This window comes from Acromyrmex echinatior, chromosome 9 (assembly GCF_024713525.1).
Source record: "Acromyrmex echinatior isolate Ae372 chromosome 9, ASM2471352v2, whole genome shotgun sequence".
Classification (NCBI taxonomy): domain Eukaryota; kingdom Metazoa; phylum Arthropoda; class Insecta; order Hymenoptera; family Formicidae; genus Acromyrmex; species Acromyrmex echinatior.
The window spans coordinates 3,922,652-3,946,462 of record NC_141860.1 but is presented as its reverse complement, the minus strand read 5'-3'; the positions used below and the strand labels follow the sequence as shown (position 1 = coordinate 3,946,462).

Here is a 23,811-nt window from a genome sequence, read left to right as displayed (position 1 = left end):
TTAAAGTGATGTCAAAATGCACAAAAATAATTACTAAAAATTACTTTTCAGTCATTTATTCCTCATTTTAACATTATTTTGACGTTATAGTGACTTGTTGTTCTACTTGGGTAACTTTCTCGATACTTTGGCTGAGAAATTGAATTGAAATTAATAAAAGAAATATTCCATGTACAAATACTTTACTACTTCATTTAGAATATCCTGTATATAGCAGCAAAAAAATAATTTCATTGAAACAGTTAAAATGCAAAAAGTAATTTATTCACTTATTTTTTTACCCACTACAAAAAATATCAAAATGGAGAAATCGCTGAGCTGATTCTGAAATCGAGCGATGGCGAATATTTTTCATTAAAACGCGACGTATGGTGTTTTCGGGATAACGGACGGTCTACAAAGACCTTCGCAAAAAAGCTGACATCGAACGTCACAGCTGCTGTCTTCGCACCTTCCACATTTCTTCTTCGTCATTTCATCCATCGATCGGTACTCCATCCTTTCGCTCTTTTCCCGATGCAGCTGGGATCGACAGGAATTCTGTGTTTGACAATACTCGTCGAGCTTGTTTGGCGGAATCGAATGACGTTTCTCGTGACATGTCGTAAATTCGTATGGCGAGATATACGTAATTAAACGGTTTCCTAACTAAACTTTATACATGATTTTTGATATTTTTATTCTGGAGAACATAGGAAGTAAAACATAGAATTTTACTATAAGAAAATATTTTAATACTTCAATATATTTTCTTGGCAATCTAAAAAAATATACTATTTTATATAATATCTTAGTTAATTAGTTCCATTAAAATTCTGAAGTAATTTTATCATTCTCCCTTTAACGATAATAAATGGCTTAATAAATTTAATCATGTTGATAGAGAATTAATTAAATGTATGATTGAAAAAAAATCAGCACACTCGCAACTATTCAACAAAATCATTTAATTAAAACTGCAAAAACAATATTAAATCAAATTATATAAAATTTCAAAATTATAAAATACTTGCTTGCATAAATTTAATATTATTTTATTAATATACCGTCAAAGTAAATTCTTTTAATTTATAGATAATATATGTAGATATATTTATTTTTGTACATATTTACAATGATTTATCATGTTGTACGTTTCAAATAATCTCCTAAATATTAAAAAAAAATTAAACATTTATACTTTTTATTTATTCTTTAATTTATTTTTATTTTTCTATCTTCCCTTTTCAATTAATTCGTATGAAAATAGCATTAAATCGTGTAATATTTATTCCGCGTTACATGCAATTCCACGTTCATTCTAGAATAATTATAGATAATTATTAATCGCAGTATCTTTTCTCTAGCCATATCACGACATATCTGACATCGTTGACATCGAGTCAAGCTCAAGTTCGACACGCTCGACAAGCACACGTGTGTGATATACGCGTGCGTACAATGTACGCGTACCCGGTTCGATACGGTCGTTGCGTACGGTCATCGACCATACGCAATACGAATTCCATTAAATCTCGATTATACGGTATTATACGTGACTTGGGTCACGTTTGCTTTGTAATTCCGAATCTCTTCTCGCAAGATACGAAAGCATTGTTATGTAATTCCATGCACAAATAGTGAAAACGCATTAACTAGCTCAAATGGGATACATACATTGAGAAAAAAATGAACTAAAATCAAACATTTGTTTTAATGATTAATTTAACCTGTAATAAATAAACATTTTCTGCCTGCTGCTAATTCAAAGCCATAATGAATTAAAATCGTCATTTTATATATATACATTTAAGACAAACTTTATAAATTTAATATAATTATATATATATAAAATTATATTAAATTTATAAAGTTTGTCTTAAATATGAAAGGATATTTAAAATAAAATAGTATCCAAAATAGCACCGAAAGAAAATCTCACGAATGGACTCATCTTATTCTGATCTCCAATATTTCATTTATCATTCCACCTTCTATTCACAATAGCATTGGTCGTTCGAGTTCCAAGATATTGATCTATTATATATGATGCGTATAAGCCCGATAACACATATCCGCAATATCATGCGCTATAGAGATATAAAATATTCAGAACGGACGGACTACTATCATTAAACGGATATCTTTTTTATTATGGTTAGTATCTTACTATTTCATTTAATATATGCGCGAAAAGATAATATCATACTGTTGAATCCTTTAAAAATTTAATTCTTCTTCATTCGTTATGCTGGAAGAAAGCAGCACTTGGATGCGAGATATTACGTATAGTCGATCGAATAATAACAGCCACGAGTAAAAATACAATTGAAAAAAAATGAAAAGTGTAATCAGCAAAAAGCGTGACTCGCATTTATCGGAGAGCACGGTACTTTAATGAACTTCGATTGCGCACAGTAAGCGTATTGGCTTGGATATTTTATACGAGTTTTTAAAATTGTGCCTTTGGTAAGAAAAGAAAAGGAAGAGCACAATTGCTGAATTAATTAAATTCACATCTTGTAACAGCTTTTTTCATGAATTATACTGCTTGAGAAAATCTCGACTATATAACTAACGTTCGGTGTCGGATATTATCTTGCGGGAGCAATTTCGTCAGCGTGAATCGAGCATCGTCATTGCGTAAGAAATCGTAGTAAATCACTCTATCGGATATAAAGTAGTACAGCGTGAAGTTGACAGCGATCGATGGCGTGTCGACATAATTGTTCGATTGACTCCGGCAATATAATATAATAGGAATAATAATCTCAATTTTTTGTGATATACATATAAATATTTAACTCAAATTCAGATAGAGTTGTACATATATAAATATATATTTATTTTTATTTAAAACATTGATAGCGTTATTGTAAAAAGTTATGTTACTTGAATATTTGTTTTTATAATTTTATAAACCTTGTAAAAATCCAATACTCAAAGAGAGTTAAAAGATACGATTAAAAGAATATCTGCATTGTATATTATAACATATAAATATTATTTATAAATACGTTCAAAAAGAGTTTATATATATATATATATATATATATATATAATTTAATATATATATATATATAATTTAAATATTATATTAAAAATAATAAATGCAATACGGAAAGGACAGTTTTGCTGAAATATCTAAAAATTTAGACGTAAATCTGAAAATCATTTTATTGGATTATTAAAATAATTGTACAAGATGCTTAAATTACTAAATATTAATATGTTATAACTTTGTGCAATATTGCTTATTATGCTTGAGATGCCATATAATTATTTCGATGGTCTAACAAAATTATTTTCAGATCTGTATCTAAGTAAGATTTTAGATATTTTTTTTTTAAACAAAATCGTTCCGTAAAAAAAAAGTGTATTTGTGTTTAAGTATCATATATCTAAATCTATTATATGAATAAGAGTTTAATAAAATAAAGAATTGTTGAAAATTTGTAATATAATAGAGATACAGTTTTACAGTTGCTATTCATTATACCGTTTAACCCAACGACTTTCACTCTTCTTACTAAAGATAAAAGTCGTGCAACTGAAAATCTAACGAGTATTGGCCGCGAAACGGATTCCAGACTTCATTGCAAGTGAATTCCATCCGATTCCTCGTCTTTGACGAGCGCGCGCGAGCGAAGAAATGGATCCTCTTTCACGACTCCTACAGGTGAGATGAAATCCAATTCTCTATTCGAAGTAATCTAGATTGGGAGAGAGAGAGAGAGAGAGAGAGAGAGAGAAAAGGCGGGAAAATCCGACGAAAGGAGATGCACTATCGTCTCTGTGAATAACTCGGACTCTTGGGTATCGCTGCGTATGCGAACTATGCCAACTATTCTGAGCTCCATCGAAGACAGTACGACTTTACGACACGATCTTTGCGATCGACTCTGCCACTTTTTCCCTTCTTCTCGAGAAATATTCGTAGTACGCGGATACCAACAAAATTTTGCCTAGATAAGATGAATTTTCTACGTAGAATATTCGTCCACGACGTTCCCGACTTCATCTATAGGTTCTTTAAAGAATTTGAAGCTGATTTTCCCTCGTCAAAAATTCTATTGGCTATTATCTCTCTCTTTACTATTTTAAAATATGACGTTAAATATCTTAAGAGAGTGGAGTTGAAACGTTTGAAAAATTTAAAATGGTTTTATCCTGATTATAGTAGCATCTATCTCGAAATCATGCTAGCTTCCTCTAATTCTCATCTCTTTGAATAAATGCGTAATGCAGTAAACTCCTTCGCTGTTGTACGATATCCGGCTTCATTCGTTAAGGCAATGTAAGCCGAGCTTGTATGTCGGCTTGCTATTATGCTACACGAGTGCCTCAGAATTTCGCTATTATCGTATGTGCGTAGGATATTCAAACTATTTTGTGATTATTACAAACTGTATGATTTTTTATAACATATAAATACGTCATATTCGCGACATCCACAATAGCTATTAGTAATTACGCATATTTGTTTTTTACATAATATTTGGAAATTTGCAAGGATACATATATATATATCCTTGCAAATTTCCAAATATTATATAAAAAACAAATATGTATAATTATATGTATATATGTGTAAATATACCCTCTAAATTTCTTGTACAAACCTCACTCCAAGAGAGTGAAAATACAACCACGCTTAAAAAAAAGTGAAAATATTTCATTTCTTGAAAAAGAGTGAAAATTTTCCCTCTTTTTCAAGATGTTAAGAATAGTTGTATTTTCACTTTTTTGGAGTGAGATTTTATTGCAAGTAATTTAAAGTGTACATATATATATATATATATATATATATATATATATATATATAATATATATAAAATAAAGAAGAATTTAAAGATTTGTAAAGACAGAAATTTTGTAATTCACTTTCTAAACTTATGCATATGGTGCAATAGTGAAGTGAAACAAACATATATTGTGCACCAGTTCAGAGAGTGGAATAAAAAACAGACCTGTCTTTTGCATTTTTATGATGGCAGACCATTCGCGAAATTATACGATGTATATCTGGAAAAATACCGGTTTTACTTGGAAAAAAAATTGTGAATAAAACTATTGAATGATAAAGTTGACAATATCACGCGATTTAAATCCTTGATCACTAGAGATAAAGGACTTTGGATCTTTATATATGCTATTGATAATAACCTAAGATGTCGGCAGTAAAATGAAGACTTCATGTAACAGAAGGAGGACAAGGAACGCGAAACGAAAGTCTCGAGAAGGTTTGCATCAGCCTTGCACTCACGACCAGCATGTTCTCGTTATGTATGTAAGTATATGTGAATTTCGTGTACCTTAGTATATAGTATGTATCTTCAAAGGCAGGTATCTTGAAACAGGAGACTGACTATTTGATTCAAGCTATTATTGGTCGAAATATTGGGTATCCACGTTATTCTACAATTTGAAATTACAAATTTACAAGTAATAAATTACGATAAAATTACAATAAAAAATAATAAAACAATTTTTCCAAGACAAGATAATAATTATAAAAATTGTATAAACAGCTTTTTATATTTAACGTGTCTGGAAATTATTAGAAAAAAATTATAAATATTAAAATAAAATATATTATTTTTGAAAAAGTATTCCATTAAACTTGTTTTATTTTAAGCTACGAGATTAAAAAAAGAAAAAGTAAATTTTCTTAGCAACAAAAATTAAGATCTCTCATTTTATTACAAAGCTCATGTTTTAAAATATAATTAATTTCATGTTAAAATAATAAAATAACAGCTCTTATGCGTGTAATTTATTATATTTTTTTTATAAAAAAAACAAAATTATTTTTTTATTTTACTAAACAAAGGAAAGTATACAGAATAATAAATGTTAGAGAGAATATATATGTAAACGTATGTGACGTATTCGCGCTAAGTCGCTTGTCTCTAATTGTAAGATCTGAGAAAATCGAGAAGGATTCATGTTCATCGTGATGAATTCTCTCTCTCCTTTTATTCTCTCTCTCTCTCTCTCTCTCTCTCTCTCTCGCTCTCTCTCGTCTGTCTAGCAGTTGCCGCTGTTTCTCCTTTTCCAACGCAATTGACAATCATGTTTCTCGTTTTGCATGTGAATTTTCCTGCTCCGCCATCACTTTTTCGTGTCTTTCTCATCTTCATCTGTCCGCCTTTTCTCTCTATATTTCGGAAATTTTTTCTTTCTTCTCTGAACCTATCTGACATTTTCGACCGGCCTTGATCCAATCAAGCCAATCGACGATTTTTCAACAAACTTCCGAGCTTCAAGGAAAAAGACTCTTCGGCATTTTCTTTAGGTTTTTTAGAACTTTCAATCAAGGAAGACAATTCGATCGATCGCCTTGAAATTAATTTGTGGCACGTTGATTTTTACAATAACGCTACAGCAACTATTTAGATTATGTTATATGCACAAAATCTATGTCATGTCCTTGATATAATCAACAGAACTTTATCTTCTGAATTATATAACTTCGCCTCTTTCTTGCTTACGTCGTATTTCTCATTATCGTTAATGATATTGGCTATTCCATTAATCCCATACTATACGCGCAGTAATAAATTTAACGTTAGAATTGTATATTGGAAGCCAGGTTTGAATAACTTTTTCTCGCATTGCGCTCGCAGCTTTTACAACAGATTGTCGTCGCTTCCATAATAATCCTATTTAATGCTTGAAAAAACATTGTCCGAGTTGCTCGGTGTCTCAATGGCGCAATTAGAGGAATTCCGCTCGCAAATGAGAACAAGTGAGATATGCGTGATACGTTTCCACCCTCAGTCGAGGTAGCACTTACTGCTAGTACTTGCTGCGAATAGTCGGTATAGCTTGAATCAAGGAGATCGCAGCCGTTCATGTTCACAATTCACATGTCGGAAACCTGCATCTCGTGGACCAATGTACTAATACGCGAGCTTTTTCCTATCTCAGCTTGTCGTTCTACTTGAAGATCTAAATAGCATCGTCACAAGAACGACAATGGTAAAACAAAGACAATCTTCAAGTAGAAATGCTATTCAGACAATTGCAAGGATAAAAGTTATGGCATATAAAAAACTTAAGCAGTAAAACGTAAGCAGTAATCGGTTAGTAGAGACTATAAGATAATAAGGAGTTTTTATAATAACGTGAATTCAGATATGGTGAACACTAAAGTCATGTTATCCTTTTCTTAATTAGTTTAAGAAGAAGGTAACCTGATCTTAGCGTTCATTGTATCTGGATAAACGATGTTGCAAAAACTTCCTAATAATGCAAACAACAGCATATCAATGTTGATTTATTTATTACTTACGTCTTATCATTTAAGTTTTTTTTTTATATTACCTTAATTAAAGCTTTAAAATAAACTAAATAAAACAAATTCAATTTTGACATTACGTGAATTTAGCGTTAGATGATAAATTTTCTCATTGGAAAATCGTTTATCAAAAATTGATAGAATTAAAATTCTACAATTGCTTCTTCTTCATTATTAATTAAAAAAATATTTTAATAGTACTATTTGATTAAATTTATTGAATTCATAAGGATGACATGGTGTAATTTAAAAAAAAAAAATTAAATATCTTCAGCGATTTTTCCTTCCTTACAATCTCTGAATTTTCCCATCTTTTTCTTGAGTGATTTTTACGAACTGACATCGCGGATCGTTGCCAAATAGCAAGATGTACAGAGCGGAGACTCGCGTGTCGTCCAGGTACATACATGTAAAAGCGAAGGTAGATGCACGGCGAAGAAAAATTTATCTTGAACAAGAAGAAGAGAAAAGAAGAGAAGGCAAAAGATCCGAGAGAATAAGAAAAATTTTGCGACCGTTAACCGGCTACAGGTGAACGTGTGCGCTTGCATGCACATGAGAAAGACGAGTCAGATGCATGTCCAAGACCGGCTGATGCAAGTCCGGCGCGGGCACTCGTGATGGAAAGGCCAGACATGCGAAAGAATTCAGGGTTGAAAGTGTGTAAGTATAACGAGTCGTCGTCGTCGTCGTCGTCTTGCGAGGCTGAGAGGAAGGCCGATTACAGTCACGAGAAGGAGAAAAGAAAAGACTCCACCGCTCTCGCGGGAGGGATAATTGGGCCCAACGGGAATGCATGCTGACGCCGGCTGATGCAACAATCGAGTCTCTGCTCGAGCTGGCATTTCCTTACTGCGGAAGGAAGTCAGTTGATATCGTCTTTATCACTCTCTTTTTCTCCTCGAGAGATCTTTCAAGATTTCGCGGGCCATTAATTTTCCCTACGCTCCGTGTAATTAATTAATGCGGTTATATGGAGCCGTTTTGTCACGCAGCTAGGTATTCTTTTACGCGTTGCAGATGGAAATTCGTGTGATAACTCGAATACTTCTAAGTTTGCCTTTCTTTTAAAATGATTATATTGTGATAGCAAAATGATAAAAAAAGTATTAAAATTTTTGATGGACTTATCTTCTGTCAATAGTAAATTATAACTTTTTTATATTATTGACAACATAGAACTTTATGTGCGGGTTAAACAAGATTAACAGTAAAAAAACTAGTAGTACAAGTAGCTAAACGGAATGAATTCTTGCTTTTTAACTCTTATCGTACAAAATCGGGTCATTAGATACCGAGCGATTCCTGTTCGTGCAAGTTTCTTTCAGTAATTATAAATTATACTATATTTTATTATTTTCCAAAATGAAGTTTTGATATTTATTCTAGAACGTTGAAAGTATGTTGGTGAATTTTTAGAGGTTTTTGAATATTATTTTCTTCACCAAAGTGAAAAACCAACGGATTCTAATGACTTACGTTTAGACGGATAAAGCACCAAATTGTACTTTGTATTGTAAGATTAAATTAAAGAAAATAAAATTTTTAAGCTTTCAAGAATAAATCAAAGAATGATAAAATACCAATTTCAACCGAGCACTAGTTATATATGCAAATTTATTTTATTGGTTTATATAAATCATCATCAATATAAACATTTCGATCCTCAATTTTGGATCCTCTTTAGTACATAAATTCATAATAAAATATCGTGTTATAGTAAAATAGTACGAGTATCAATTTCTCGCATATCCAATTTCATGATCAATTAGATAAAACAATTATTGCAAGAACGGACTATAAATATTCTTTTTTTCTCAATAAATTAATTATACTTTAATTATAATTAATTATACTAGTCTTATTACTTATTTTTACTTACATGCAATTACCGAAATGCAACGAACCATAATCATTGAGTTCAGATGCTATCATTAGATTTGCAAGTTTACTGTGTCATAAATTAAAATTATTTTAGTCAATTATAATAGGCTATAAAGTTAAAAGTTACATAAAATAACGTATGTCAATGTTGATGGCTCGTCATATTAACTGAGAGACAAGATCGGAAGTAGATAATATACGAAAAGTCTTAAAAAGTGGGAACATCATGTTTGTGTAAACACATTATCATATAACGGATTTAATGACATTGTGTCGTTTTTTAAATTTAGCCCATTTTTCTGTTTTTTAATGTGTAATCATCTCCGAAATTAATTTCTTATTGCAATTCTTTTCTTCGTCTAAAATTGGTATATTCTCCCAAAATGTGATGATTCTATTCTGTGATCTGTTATTTACGGAATTTTGCATCGTGTTTCTATTAATATGATTTCTGTGCTCATTAATACGAGTTTCTAGATCTCTGCTCGTTTGTCCAATGTAAGAGTTAAATTTCCTATATGGAAAGCTAATGTTTATTCTTTTCCAACCCATCTGATTATTCTTTATCAATAATTGAGAATTTTTTATGAATGTATTATTATCTTTTCATTCGAAGGGATATTATTATCTTTTCATTCGAAGGATAACGCGATGCTTTCGCCATTCACGATCGAAAACAGAAAAGCGTGCATCCCATTCTTCTTAGTTAGGACGTGAGCACGCTGAAGAAAAAGATACGACGCTGAAGCGAACAGGTCTGCCCTTCAGGGGCGCATAGAAAAATATTTGAACCGTCTCTATTATTTGACAAATGTATCTTGACATATTTCACAAATGAATATGATAAAGATATATCAAATAAAATATTATGAGGTAATCATTACGTTGAGATTAACAAATTATATATAATTTCTTTTTAATTTAATGTAGATTAAAGGAAAAATTTTACTGTTATATAAAGTTCAATAAAAAAGGAAAAAATAGTAATTTGTAAAAACTCAAAAACATTGTAATGCTCGAATTTTAGGATATCGTCTTGTTTAGTTGATTTTGTGATTGTCGAATCGAAACAACGTAGTTTCGAACCAACGTAGTTTAAAGTTTTTTGCTTTTTCAAGATCGTGAATTCACGTACGTAATCTTATGATTTCGCCCAATATTCATCCCAAATTTCTACGTGCGTCCCTGCCACTATCTTTGTTTTTACAAGGCGGATGCGGTGATGTTCGTATTCTCGAAGAGCCACGCAAAAGCCGTAAATCTCACGGTAGCGAAGGGCTCGAGAACGCTTTTTCCGCTAAAAAAAAGGTGAGAGAAAGAAAGAGAGAGGGGCAAAAAAACGAGGAGAGAAGAAAATCGGATGGAAGAAAAAACGGCTGGAAAGGGCGAACTTTCGCACAAATTCTCTTCTCTCGGAAATCAAGTAATTTCTCGGGGGACACCTACGATTCACTCTCTTACCATTGTCCTGTTCCTTGTTGTTCGGAAAAAATGATTATCCAGAATGACTATGACAAAGAGAGAGTAGTAGGATTGATTGGAAAAGTAGCGAAAGAAAAAAACTAAAATAGAATCGATCCTAAATGTATCACCAATCCGTGAATTGCAATTTATTTCATGTAAATGAGAAAATGTGTACGGGAAAATCAATTTTCTTGATGGAAAATGTAGTTTTTTTTTAATTTTACATTCTTTCAAATAGTATTTAGAATTAAAATCAGAATCTTGATCGATATCGATCATAATATTATTGTTACCGATTATTACCTTTACATATATTACTGATGTATATATTTTTTTATTATATGTTATATATAATAGAAAAACGTAACGTATTAAAATATTTTTCACGATGTCGACGCATTATTATCGTAAAAGCCGTTTATAACCGAGTTCGGCGACAGTCAGAAGAGGCGCTCTTTATAATTCCAGGCACGAAATCGCACCGAGAAAGTTCCTTTATTTTCCTATCGGAAAATGTAACAAGAACGAGGTCAACTCATGCTTACCCGTTCTCTGTGAAAATCGACAAGAAGTCATCGATCAAAGTCTGTATTAAAAGCATTCGCATTTGTCATTCCTCGTCGACTATTTAAGTCTCCGATACTCCGTTATGCATTCATGTACACAAACCTGATGAAAGTAAAAACTAACATAGATTTATGCTCGTAAAAACTTTCAGCACAGTATTTCAACGCTAACAAACAAATAGCGTACCTGGCACGTCGCAAACGGTAGCGTTATTTTCTCTTCAAGCCTTTCGCGTATAATCAACTTTATTTTGATGAACGTATATAGACCGAGATAGACCAATATAAAATATTTTACTTCCATATAACATTTCAAAGTTATTTACTGCATAACACTCGGTTTTCATTATTTAATTTTTAATAAAAAATGTTTTATAAAAATTCAAGGAATATCATTTAAAGATAAATAGCATACAGAGGTATCTATGAATATTTTACAAAAAATATAACTTACCGCGCACAATCGTTCGTTTCCTACTGTCATAGAAAACGAGAATGGAACCACGAATGGTTCAATTCATGAATATCGTGGACAGTATTCGCGAGAGAATAATATACCGCGGGAAAAACCCGTGAATTTTCCATAGTAAGCGAAAAAATTATACATCCCGCTCGCGGATTGTAGCAATTCTAGAATAATGGAATTACGACAGGTGCGGAAAAAACCGAGAATGACGAATGTAGTAGTCCGGTGCTTGATCTCTCACGAAGAATCTTGCGAGAAGCACAAAAGCTCGGCGCGAGATTCACGATCGATTCATAATCCTCGTTTCCTTTTTCTCTCACGAGAACGAACAAGTAGAAATACGTCGTCGACTGAAACGCGGACAATCCGCGAAAGCTAGAACAAAGAGGCAAAGTAATGCTGCATAGTAGATGTGCGAGAGACATGGCAAAATTTTGAAACGTCATGACTAAAGGATGAACTTGTGTAACACAAGTTCGGAGACAGCTCCTTTTCAAATTCATGCTCTGTGTCTGATATTCAACCAAAAACGTAATCTAGAGTACCAGGAAAGTAAAGCATATTAATGCTAAAATATGTGAAAGACGGATGGAAATGATTTCTACCGGAATCTTAATTATAAATATTTTAATAATCTTAATGTAAACTTATGTAATTTTTATTAATTAAATTAAAGCTCATTACTAAAATTGTCTACTCGTTCTTATTTACTTTACTTTAACTTCATTCAGTAATCATAAATCATACTTTAATTTAACATAATCCTTTAACCTCATATCTCCTCATAATTAAATTTTTATCTAAATGTTTGCTAAGAAAGGATCATCCTTGAGAGCTTTTTTGCCTCTACTGTTGAGAAACACCTCTAAATTCAGCCGTATCTCTTCCTTTTTCACTTTTCTTTTTCTCCTTCTTGTAATTTTTAGCCTCACTCAAAGAAATGCCGATGAAATTTTTTTTCTGTAGTTCGAAGATCGCCGTTTATATACTTTAGACTAATATTCTATGTGTCGATAAACTTTTTGAATTTTTTAAACCATTTGTTGGTTATAGAATAGAAAAGTCCGAAGACCTCCTGCAGCCAATCAACAGGCTTGAAAAGCTTTGTCGTACGACACATGAAATATCAACCTTAGATATGCTAACGCTGGATTAAATTCATCGATGCGACCGTCAACGACAATATTTCGCGTCCTTGTCGCTACACTCGCTATTCGAATATATTTCCAGCCAACGAGCTTATCAAACATACTGATTTCTCTACTGCCTTTGATGTACCGCGTCACAGACATGACTGATAGATAGACGAGCCGCGCGTGTTGAATAATCGCCAATCTCGCACATTAACGAAAATTACCAGCTCTCATATGATTATACTCGTTTTATTAGTTCTGGTTGTAACACATGTCGAGCATCTCCGTGATCTGACGAATCTCATTCTAATTATCCGATTATCGCATCATTTAAATTAATAGTATATATTATACAATCTTTCAATTTATGAATATTTGTCAAACACGAGAAAAGTTAAAAGGAACCGTTAATATATTTGTTTGATTAATTATTTATATTAATAATTTCTCATAAATATCCAAAACATCAACAATCATCCAAATAAATTGATTTTAAAGTTTTATTTTCTTTCATAAAAATGTACATTAGAATAATATTTATATCTATAATATTTAGAATAATATATTAAATCCCACTAATATTTTGTAAACGTTATAAGCGTAATTAATACGGCGTAATTTATCCTTGTTAATAAAGATTTAACTGTATATTCGATGACTGACGGAATTTCGCAGTGACGGATTGAATTACGTAGTTATCGATAAAGTATATTACGATGCGTAACAATTATAATCGCCTTTACTAATTTGTGGAGGTCAACCTCGTGACCCGCTACTGTATGAAGAGACTTTCGCAATTTAGCATGATAAGAACATAAATATTATGCGACGCAAAAATGTGTCGAAACTCCATGATAGGTTTTGTAATACGAAGCAATACGTATTGAACTTGATCCCGCGATTTGCTATGTCGACGAATCTCAAAGTCTTCGAGAATTCATTCTTAGTCGAAGATCAATCATCTTTATTGCATTATTAATATGTACATAATAACTGCATGATCTTGCAATAAATTTTGCTATTATTCATGTTAAGCTAATTATGAGAATTGCATATAATGTGTGTTCGAAACAATCGCGATATAAATTCTTTATACAGCGTGTACAAAAAAATCATTCAACGTTTATATGGTAGATATTACATACCATAGTGACAATGAGTGAAAAAACTTTAATGAATATAGGTTAACCATTTCTGAATAACAATGGAATATTTACTTTTTCTTGAACTTTAAAGGGGAAATATTATGTTAAATTTAAAAAGTTAACACGCTATATTTTAAATTTTGGTTTTTTAATATATTAAAAAATGCGGAACTCTTTTTTATTTTTATAAGAAATTGTAAAACTATGAAAAGAGAGAGAGAGAGAGAGAGAGAGAGAGAGAGAGAGAGAGAGTGTGTAAGTGTGTGTGTAATTTATAAAATTCCCTTTTTTTTTTTTTTTTTTTTTTAATAGAATGTACTAACTTCAGAGATCTCACTTTTAGATATCCATGAAATTAGACAGTCTATTAATGTAAAAAAAGAAATAATGAGATCTAGCATTTTTTCGTAGTTATATAATTCCTTATAAAAATAAAAAAGAATTCCGCAGGGTTTATACTAAAAAACGAAAATTGAAAATATTACAAGAAAAAGATAAATATTTCCACTTTTAGTTATAGATCCCGTTAATTTGAATATACATATATTAGTATAAACTATATACATATTTAATTATCTATAATCAATTTTTTATATTAAACAAAAATGGCAGGTATGATTTTAACGTAATTGATGCAAAATTAAAATAATTTTTTTTTTCTAAACTATTCATATTTTTATTGCAAGATTAAAATAATTATTATTTTTCTAAACTATTTATATTTTTATCCCTAGAAAAAAATTATAAAATGCATAATTATACAATTACATAATTAATAAATTTACTATCTTTTCTTATTTAATATCTCTCGTGATAGAGTCGGATAATACAACTTATTAATTTTTTAATTAATTTAATTTAAAGATTAATTAATCTTTCATAGAATTTTGAAGAATTTCATATGATTTTGTACAATTTTAAAATATCTCTAATCCCCAATTCGCAATAATTTTCAAGAAACATTGTTTCAATAAAAATTGTGTATACTTAAAAAATGAAAATCAAAGCAAATAATAATATATTGATATGCAAAGCAATTAATAATATATCAGTAAAATATGAGATAGAGAAAGAGTTTACATAACTTATATAGTATAATGCAAATAAAGAGTTAATCATCCGCTATCACACACGATTATCGATTACGCTAATTGCATTAATACAAGATCGCAACGCATATTCTCATGCGTTATCTAATATGCAACAATGCATATCGTTTGCTAGATTTAAAAATCGCCTGAAGCGCAATAATATTTTGCAATGCTACTGAGGACGACATAATCGGCGCACAAATATTGCAATAGACATAATGTAAAAGGCGGATATAAATTACACAATTTCGCGATGGCAATATGAAGTACAACATTATTTATCGTTAAAGCGAAATAAAATTGCTTGAAACACGAAACGCACCAACAAATAAACTCACTTTTGCTGCTTCTGCTGTTATTTTGAAAGCGGAAGAAGAGCGATATTAATCTTTCTCGCTTCAATGAAGAAAAGCCTGTCGTGAACGCACTTGTGCTATTATCTTCACTAATAATAGAATGTGAAAAATTGATCGGTCCGAAAAAATTAACGCGAATCTAGAAAAAAAATTAAACATTTGATGGAGATAGATTTCTTTTAAGCATTGTTATTAATCTAGAATTCTTTTAAGCAATGTGTTAGTTTTTATATATGTGTGACAAGTTAAAATTGCTTTTTCAAATTAGAAATTTACGAATTTGTTTTGTAGTACACGTTTTAAACGGCAAAAATTACTTGAATAAAAGAAAAAAATGTTATAATTAATAATATTATAAAAAAAGCAGATGACAATATGATGCAATAGTTGACGAGTTAAAATTATTACATATCTCACTAAAAAATTATAAGATAATTAAATTTGTAGTTATGAATCGAATTTACCGAAAATAATTTAATTTTGATAAGATCATATTTAAACAATATAATATACACAAATTGTATATTTTCCGTATAATTTAACGGCAAAGAATAAATGGATTAAGGTTAACGATACCGAGATGTGCATGAAATCTCAATCTCGCCGGTAAATCCTTCTTCGCAGCGAGAACCCGAAAGAAAACTCACGGCTGCTGCCCAAGAAATCGAGCAAAATGTACGATAAGGGATTTGAAATTTTCAGCCGCGACGAGCTGCACTCCTAAACATTTACAATCCTTAAGCTGTCTGCACTGAACTTTTCCACGAACGTGACTCTAGATTTCATCGCCGGATTTCAACTGCTATATGCGCAATGCTATTTTCAGGACGGAAAAGTTTAAGGCCTCAGATTTTAAGATCATGAAAAGGACGTAAATTGTAGATTAATCGATAATTTTAGGCTGTTAAATGATGTTTCTAAAAATAAATTCAAGTCGTTGATAATCCGAAATTTCTAAAATTAATTCAATATTCTGAATTTATTTCATAATCCAGAATATTGAAAATAAATCCAATCTATAATAATTTTAAAATTTCAATAATAAATATAACCTCCTAAATAAAATAAAAAATGGGACATTGAAAGTATTATTAAACTCGATACATAATATTAATTTATACATATATATTCTGATCGGAATTTTTATTTAATTTTTGATGAAATTCATGATGAATTGTTAAAATCTGAATACGTTAAAATCGGTTTCTACATGCAGTAAATGCTCTATATATTCTTACTTTCTCCCTTTCCATTTCTAACATGTATCCTATTATTCTTTTCGTAATAATTTTAAATTTAATTAATTCTACAAAACACAATTAATACAGTTTCTATTAATTGACAGATGAACGTATTCTTTATTTATTGTGTCTTTATTTAATCATTAAGTTTAATGAAGCACAAATAATATTCATTATAATACTATATTATTTATTTCAATTTATCCCAGCAATATGTATGCAAACATTGACGTTTATGATTAAAAAAATTAACTTTTCAGAAAATTAACCGTTCTCCTCTCATTTTATCGTAATATTTTTAGGCGCTTTATAGCATCAACTCGTGTAGCTGCACAAAGGCGCACGCTACATTGATTAATCTACTTCTTGCGAGTGCTATTACTTTGCTACTGCTTCAAGACCATAAAGGTTAACGGCGACGTTTCGAGATGGGAAATGAATTTCCGTCGGGTCACACAGACACGCAATATGAGCGATATTCTAACAGTGCAGCTCGCCGAAAAGGACGGAACTCTAGTCACCGAAATGATGAACGCGCACGCTCGCGTGTATTTGAATAAACGACGACGCCAGATGATGTAAACTTGCGAGCACATGCAAGCATATGCGCGAACTGTAAATTTGTTGACTGATGCACCGCTGTGGCGCATCGTAGACATTGTATTGCTGGAAAAATGGAAGCATATTCTAGCCAAGAACGAAATTTATGTAATTTAAAAACGGAAAGGAAAAAGCAAATCTTAAGGTTAAGATTGAAATATAAAATAAATTTTTCTCGAGTGCACGCACACAGTTAAACTGATAAATTTTCTTAATAAAAAATTTATGTATATATTTATACTATATTCCTTTCTTTATATTTCTTCATTTTTAAATCTCACATTTTTATTTTAAAAAACTGCACTGCAATAACATATATATATTTTATGTTCATACATTAATAATAATTAAAATACATTTAAATGATTAATAATGATGACTAATAATGAGCAAATTTAATAATAACCACAATATGTAATTTCTTGATGAATATACATTACATATAAATTGTCAGAGTCAAAAAACATTACAAAGAGAGAGAGAGAGAGAGAGAAACGGACAAATAAACATTTTATATATGTCGTTTTCTTTAAGAGAACATATATCCGAGTTTTCTAGAAGAAATATTTGTTCCAACATTTCTAAATTTTCTGAGAAATTCTTACAGTAATGTCGAGATCAACAATATTTCTTTTAAAATAAAACTGAAATAACTGATGCAATACTTATGAATATTGCAATACTTATGAATTCGTAAACGATTCTTGCTATCACGAATTCGAGGAAGCGAGATTACGATCGACGAATTACACCATCGACCGATTTCTGACAGAACTCATTGGCGAAAAGTGAAAACTGCGTTTATTATGTAAAGCAGCCACACGCAGAAAAAAGAAAGAACGCTACAGAAGAAAATTACATGGTACAAGAAAACTGCAGCGTAGGAAACTGGTACAAGAAAACATCATGGCGCCGAATTATCGTCGTTAAATATAAATTAGCGAAAAGGCTCGTGCAAAATTATTTTAAAACTCCACATCTAGCCATTATAAGTGAAAGGAAATTACGCGTGAGCAATAACGATACATAATTATAAGATACGCGATGTATATTGAATGCAAAAAAATACTGTTGACAGAATGCTGACATGTTGTTTCTGATCTCGTTGATCTCGTACTCGTTGCTCAATTATCTCTTTGTAACGCAAGTTATTGAATACCGCAGCAATGTAATAAGTCATCTTTCAAAAAGAGAAGAATACGTTGTTTTATATACTTGATTAAATTCTTCCTTTCTGATATTTCCTTATTAAATTTATCTTTGAACAGTGATGAATTAGAATTCTTTATCTTACATTCAATCGCGATTTCCTTTCATCACGATTCTCTCGAAATTAGTTGTAAAAATATGGATTTGAGTTGAAAATTACTAAAATAAAACAGATATTAAGGAGAAAAAGTAATATTATCTTAATTAAAATCAATAAATATCAGTTTTCTAGCCAAACAATCAATAATAATTCTTGGAAATATTTTGAATTTCTCGTCATAATTGCGCAATTCGCATTTGCGTTATTATTTTCAGAGCACTATATCTCAACGGAACGTGTGGAATTCAAACACCCCGCAATAAATATTGATCGATATTTATTCCGAGCGTGAGAACGTAGCGAGGATTGATGTACGCGAATAGCTTGACAACTGTAAACATGGCGTTGTCACTGTAAAATAGAATGCGCGACAACGCACAATGTACGTCGCACTCGTATCTTCACAAACGAGCGTATACGCGATTTCAATATTTCATCACGTTCGATATACGCGCCGTTTATTCCATAGTAAGGCAGGGCAACGCAATCTCGCGATAAAATCGGGACAAAAACTGCGTGCGATTTTTTTACATTTACACAAAAATGAACGACCGTAGCGTACGAGAGCATTAATTCAACGAACAATTGCAAAAGACAATTTTTAATTTGTGCGTCAGAATACCACTCGCATAATTTATCTTTCAATCTCTGTGAAAACATTTAACGAAATATTAGAGTAAAGATCTGTACAAATACAAATTTGAAAATGTTATTCTTTTAACACGTATATAACATCCGAAATGAAACATTCAAGACTTAATTTTATCTAATATTCGGGGAAAGAACCGTTTGATGTATCCAAATCATGAATAATTTCTAAATAGATTAAACATTTTATTTTAAAAAATATTAGCATCATTTTAATAAGGTATTATTCTACATTATGTCACATTTAATTAAACGTAAAAATCATAATCGACTGTATAAAAGAATAAAATTGTATTAATCAACTGTATCGGCGCACAGTTTATAAAGATTAAAAAAATGTATTAACAAAAATTTGCATATTAATATTATTAAGCTTTAACTGGAAAATAGAATTATTTCTTTTAATTTTTGTCGATTTAATTTCAAATTATAATAATAAATTAATACATATTTTATGATTTTTACATTCGATTAAATATAATGTAACGTAAGATAATACTTTAAAATATTATCTTACGTTATATCATATTTAATCGAATATAAAAATCATAAAATATGTATTAATTTATTATTATAATTTGAAATTAGATCGAAAAATTAATTAAAAGAAATAATTCTATTTTCTGGTTAAAGGTTAATAATATGTAAATTTTTGCTAATACATTTTTTTAGTTTTTATAAATTGCGCGCCGATTCACTTTGTCAAACTTGAAACGCAGATGAAATATTAATATCTTAAATTAGATCGGTCGTTAATTTTAATAATAATGATAATAAGCATCTTAATAATATGTAAATTACTTATTGCAAAAAATATTACCTTATAGCCAAGGCAAATAAAATTATTTCGCTTAATTGATTTAATCTATTGTATGCCTGAAATTTGCACACGGATTAGTAAATTCAACTCTAATTAGTCACAGCATTAATGACGATTACTATTTGTTCAATAACCATTTAGCTATTCAATCATGTTTATTCAGCGTAATCGGTGGTTTCGTTGCATTTCCAACTGTACTTTGAATCAATGCCAGTCTTGAATAACACCGTTACATTGATTACGACGATCGGTGCGCGATAATCGGCGGGGAAGATCGCGTCGCCTGGAAGTGTTTCATTTGGCAGCAGCTGAGCTCGTTGTCGTGCAAATTACACCGCAAATGCTGATTCGCTGGCTTCCGAGGGAACGGCATGTCCCGATCAGTTCGAAACTGCATTAAGACGAAGGCGATGGTCCTCGAATCGAGGCGCGCGCCCTTAAAGGAAGCGCGCCGTCGAGCAGCGCTTCGAGAATCTCTCCTTCGTCCCGGGACGGAATTCGATTACGAACGACTTTAGTCGAAGAGATGTGCTACTTAGCGAGACGGGAGCCGAGAGGAAATAGCGTCGCACGTTATATCGAGAATGTCGAGCGGCGAATAAAAACGACCTCGGACTAGAATTTTTTATAAATTAGATGAAAATAATCTCGTGTACTGAAATAACGAATTTAAGATTGCCCTCTGTGAACTAAAAATATAATATCGTAGAAGATAATAAGAACTTATATATACGTTGAAGATTATAATAATTTCAATTTTGTCACGTAGAATGCGATAAGAGGAAATGTCGGACTTTAACTTTGCATCGAGTGAAAAAAATTATGAAAGGAGAATAACATTACAAATTACGTAACTTAATTGCAGACTAGTAAGAAACAATTTACACCGAAATGAGGATTTTGCTGAAGTATTAAAAAATTTAACTAGATACAGATTTAAAAATAATTTTGTTGGACAAAATAATCAAAATAATTATGTATAGGACGTTCAAACTGAATGCTAGAATATAAAAATTTTTTGTAGCGTTGCTTGAAATTCCCACGTAATTATTTTCATAACTCAACAAAATTATTTTCGGATGCAAATCGTTCTTTCTATGTACTGACGTAAAAAGTAACAATCGAGAAAAACGAACTTCGTATTTTTATTCTACATTTATAATCGAATTTACAATCGATAAACAGAAAAAAAAGACTCACTTTTATGGCGGGAAAATCTGCGGAGTTTTTTGAAGAACGGCATGCTGACTCGCTCTTTCCAAACACTACGTCGTCGAGATATTAACCCAATATACGCAATCGATCGCGATCCACGAGCCACGTTCACCAACTGAGAGCGTGATCGCGTGAAATGAATGAAGGAGGACGATCGCTCACGAGCGTGCCGACTCAAAGTGCTTCGTGATTCTGTCTCGTGTTTCTCGGCGCGCAACACACGCGTGTGTACGTCACACACTCTCGCGAAGTTTACTACTTCTCCAGTTCTCGCACGCGTTACGTCGCTTTCCCACTTAATCCTTTCCCCCCCTCCAACGTCTCGCGATCACGACCGGCGTGGTCATTACGTGCGTGCTCCGCACAGAGGATGCTGACGCTATTAATCGTGTCTCCCGGCGTAATTATTTTGTGGTCTATTAATGAGAATAACGAATCACCATCCTTTCGGTGTATGAATTGTTTGATGCAGACCAAATTAATTACTTTATGCAAACCAAATTAATTACCTTATGCAATTATATTTTTCTTTTTTATATTTAAGTAAATTTTTAACTGAATTTCCGTATAAAAATAACGTTTATTGTTTGATATTTTTTTCTATCCATATTTTAATTATATTATACTTTCATAGTATTATTGAATGTAGATATAATATTCAAACTTTTAATTCGTTAGCACATCCATGCTCCAGTTTTTGGCACAATCAAATTGAAATTAAAAATGTTAACTTTAGAATTATTGAAATTAAAAAAAATTAAAATTAAAAATTCTGTAAAATTTATCGCAAAGAAAAAGTTTTATAAATTCTACAGTAATTGGACATTAATCAGACATATGTTTGAGTTTTAAATGTGCCAAACGAATTTATTTTCATTTCTCTTATACCGTTATTCAAAAATTGCCTCATCTCATGGAGACTATTGTTAATTCTATCAGATATTCTTTACTACATTCCAGCCTCTTTTTCAGAACAATTCGTGATTTTGTAGTATACCGGTTATCGGAAACGTCTTATCGCTGATACGATCTATTGAACTCTCAGAATTGTTCTCGGTCGTCGTCCTACCTTCGCTGAAGGATTCGGCAAGAACCGCACAATCTTCTTCACGACCGTAAATAGAACGGTAAGAAAAAAAAGAGTAAAAATTGAACAGACGGTGGTTGCGACTTTAGCCCCGATCCCTCTTATCTAAACTCAGTAAAGAAGTTAACCTCAGTCAGGTTAGCTTAGGCTACCATCCTTTAGGTATTCGCGGATCCGTTTACTTTAGGATGGACTTTGAAGCGATTGGAAAATACGAAGTCGACAAGGAATATGATACGAGAAAGAGAGAAAGAGAGAGAGAGAGAGAGAGAGAGAGAGAAAGAGAGAGGAGAGAGAGAGAGAGAGAGACGGATATAAAAGTAATTGTCGGGAGGGGTCGCAGATAATTGAAAGGAAAACTCAATTAGTTTGCTGAGCGAGACTCTGTTAATTGTTGGAAAGTTCAAGCTCGAAAGGTCGCACTATAACAGAAAAGAGGTTGGCCCTGGTTGAATATTTCGAGCTTAACCGTAAAAGCACAGCTTTTCCCGAGTTTGAATTAGCAAAATCGTAAACGTGCAATAACGAGATTCTAATATCATTCGCGATTTAATTTTTTATTCAGAATAGGAGACAGAGTCTACTTTAAAAAAATAAATAATTATCTATTAAATATATTAATATTGTGTAATAAATATTGTGGGTAAATATACAAATTAAATGTAATAAATATGCATGTCAAAGATAGATGTATAAAAATATGTACATATGTATCGGATAAAATTCTGAAGTCTCTTGATGTTTCTAATTTTTAAAAAAATTCAACAAAAATCTACAGAATTTTATTCATGAATTTTATATGTGTAGGTATACATATATGTAAATATAATATTTTTTACATACTTAATATATATATTTTTTGTAAATGTATTTTGAACAATTTCATTAGCAGAAACCTAATTCGGGGGATGTTACATTTAGCATATGTTAAAGATATATATTTATCTTAGCAAGTTTTCTTGTCATATTATATGTATATGTATATATGGCACACCACCGCGGATTGGACATCCGAAACTTGGCAAAGTGCTTGTAAATAGACACAAAGTGCAATTTGAAAGTATAATTAACTTAGTAAAGGGAGGACACGCGATGCACAGATGTCACACCTCTCAACGAAGCCGATCTATATAGTTGGAAACAGACGCTCGAGTTCGAGCTTGTCGGGCTTACCACGCGGGACTTTCTGCGTAATGCGCTTTTCATTAAAGTTTCACGACGTTCTAGGTTAATATTGAATAATGACGTTAAGGTAATTTTGCATTGTTCAACGGAGAAACATATTTCTTTTATTTTTATATTTTGCCTTATCTCAAGTTTTTCTTACTAATAAAAACAAGAAATTTTGAAATATTTGTAAATAATAAAAAAATATTAAGTAATATAACAACGAAACGATATAATGTTCAGCTTACGATTGTAACTATATGCACAATTTATTTAATAAATTCGTATTGTAATCAAACATATCAAAATATATCAATCGTCGTAAAATATTTATATT

At 31.2% G+C, this 23,811-nt stretch overlaps 1 protein-coding gene across 2 annotated transcripts in view; it reads right to left on the bottom strand.

The window, feature by feature from the left end:
- The window catches only part of LOC105148792 (low density lipoprotein receptor adapter protein 1), a 70,994-nt gene extending 49,510 nt beyond the window's left edge, over nt 1-21,484 (bottom strand). Inside the window, exon 1 of one of the 2 annotated variants that reach the window (XM_011060717.2) lies at nt 21,206-21,484. In XM_011060717.2, the coding sequence (XP_011059019.1) occupies nt 21,206-21,248 (43 nt within the window). In that variant the 5' untranslated portion in view covers nt 21,249-21,484. The remainder of the gene's footprint in view (nt 1-21,205) is intronic. The other variant, XM_011060719.2, reaches the window with a different exon arrangement.
- Nucleotides 21,485-23,811: the final 2,327 nt, after the last annotated feature.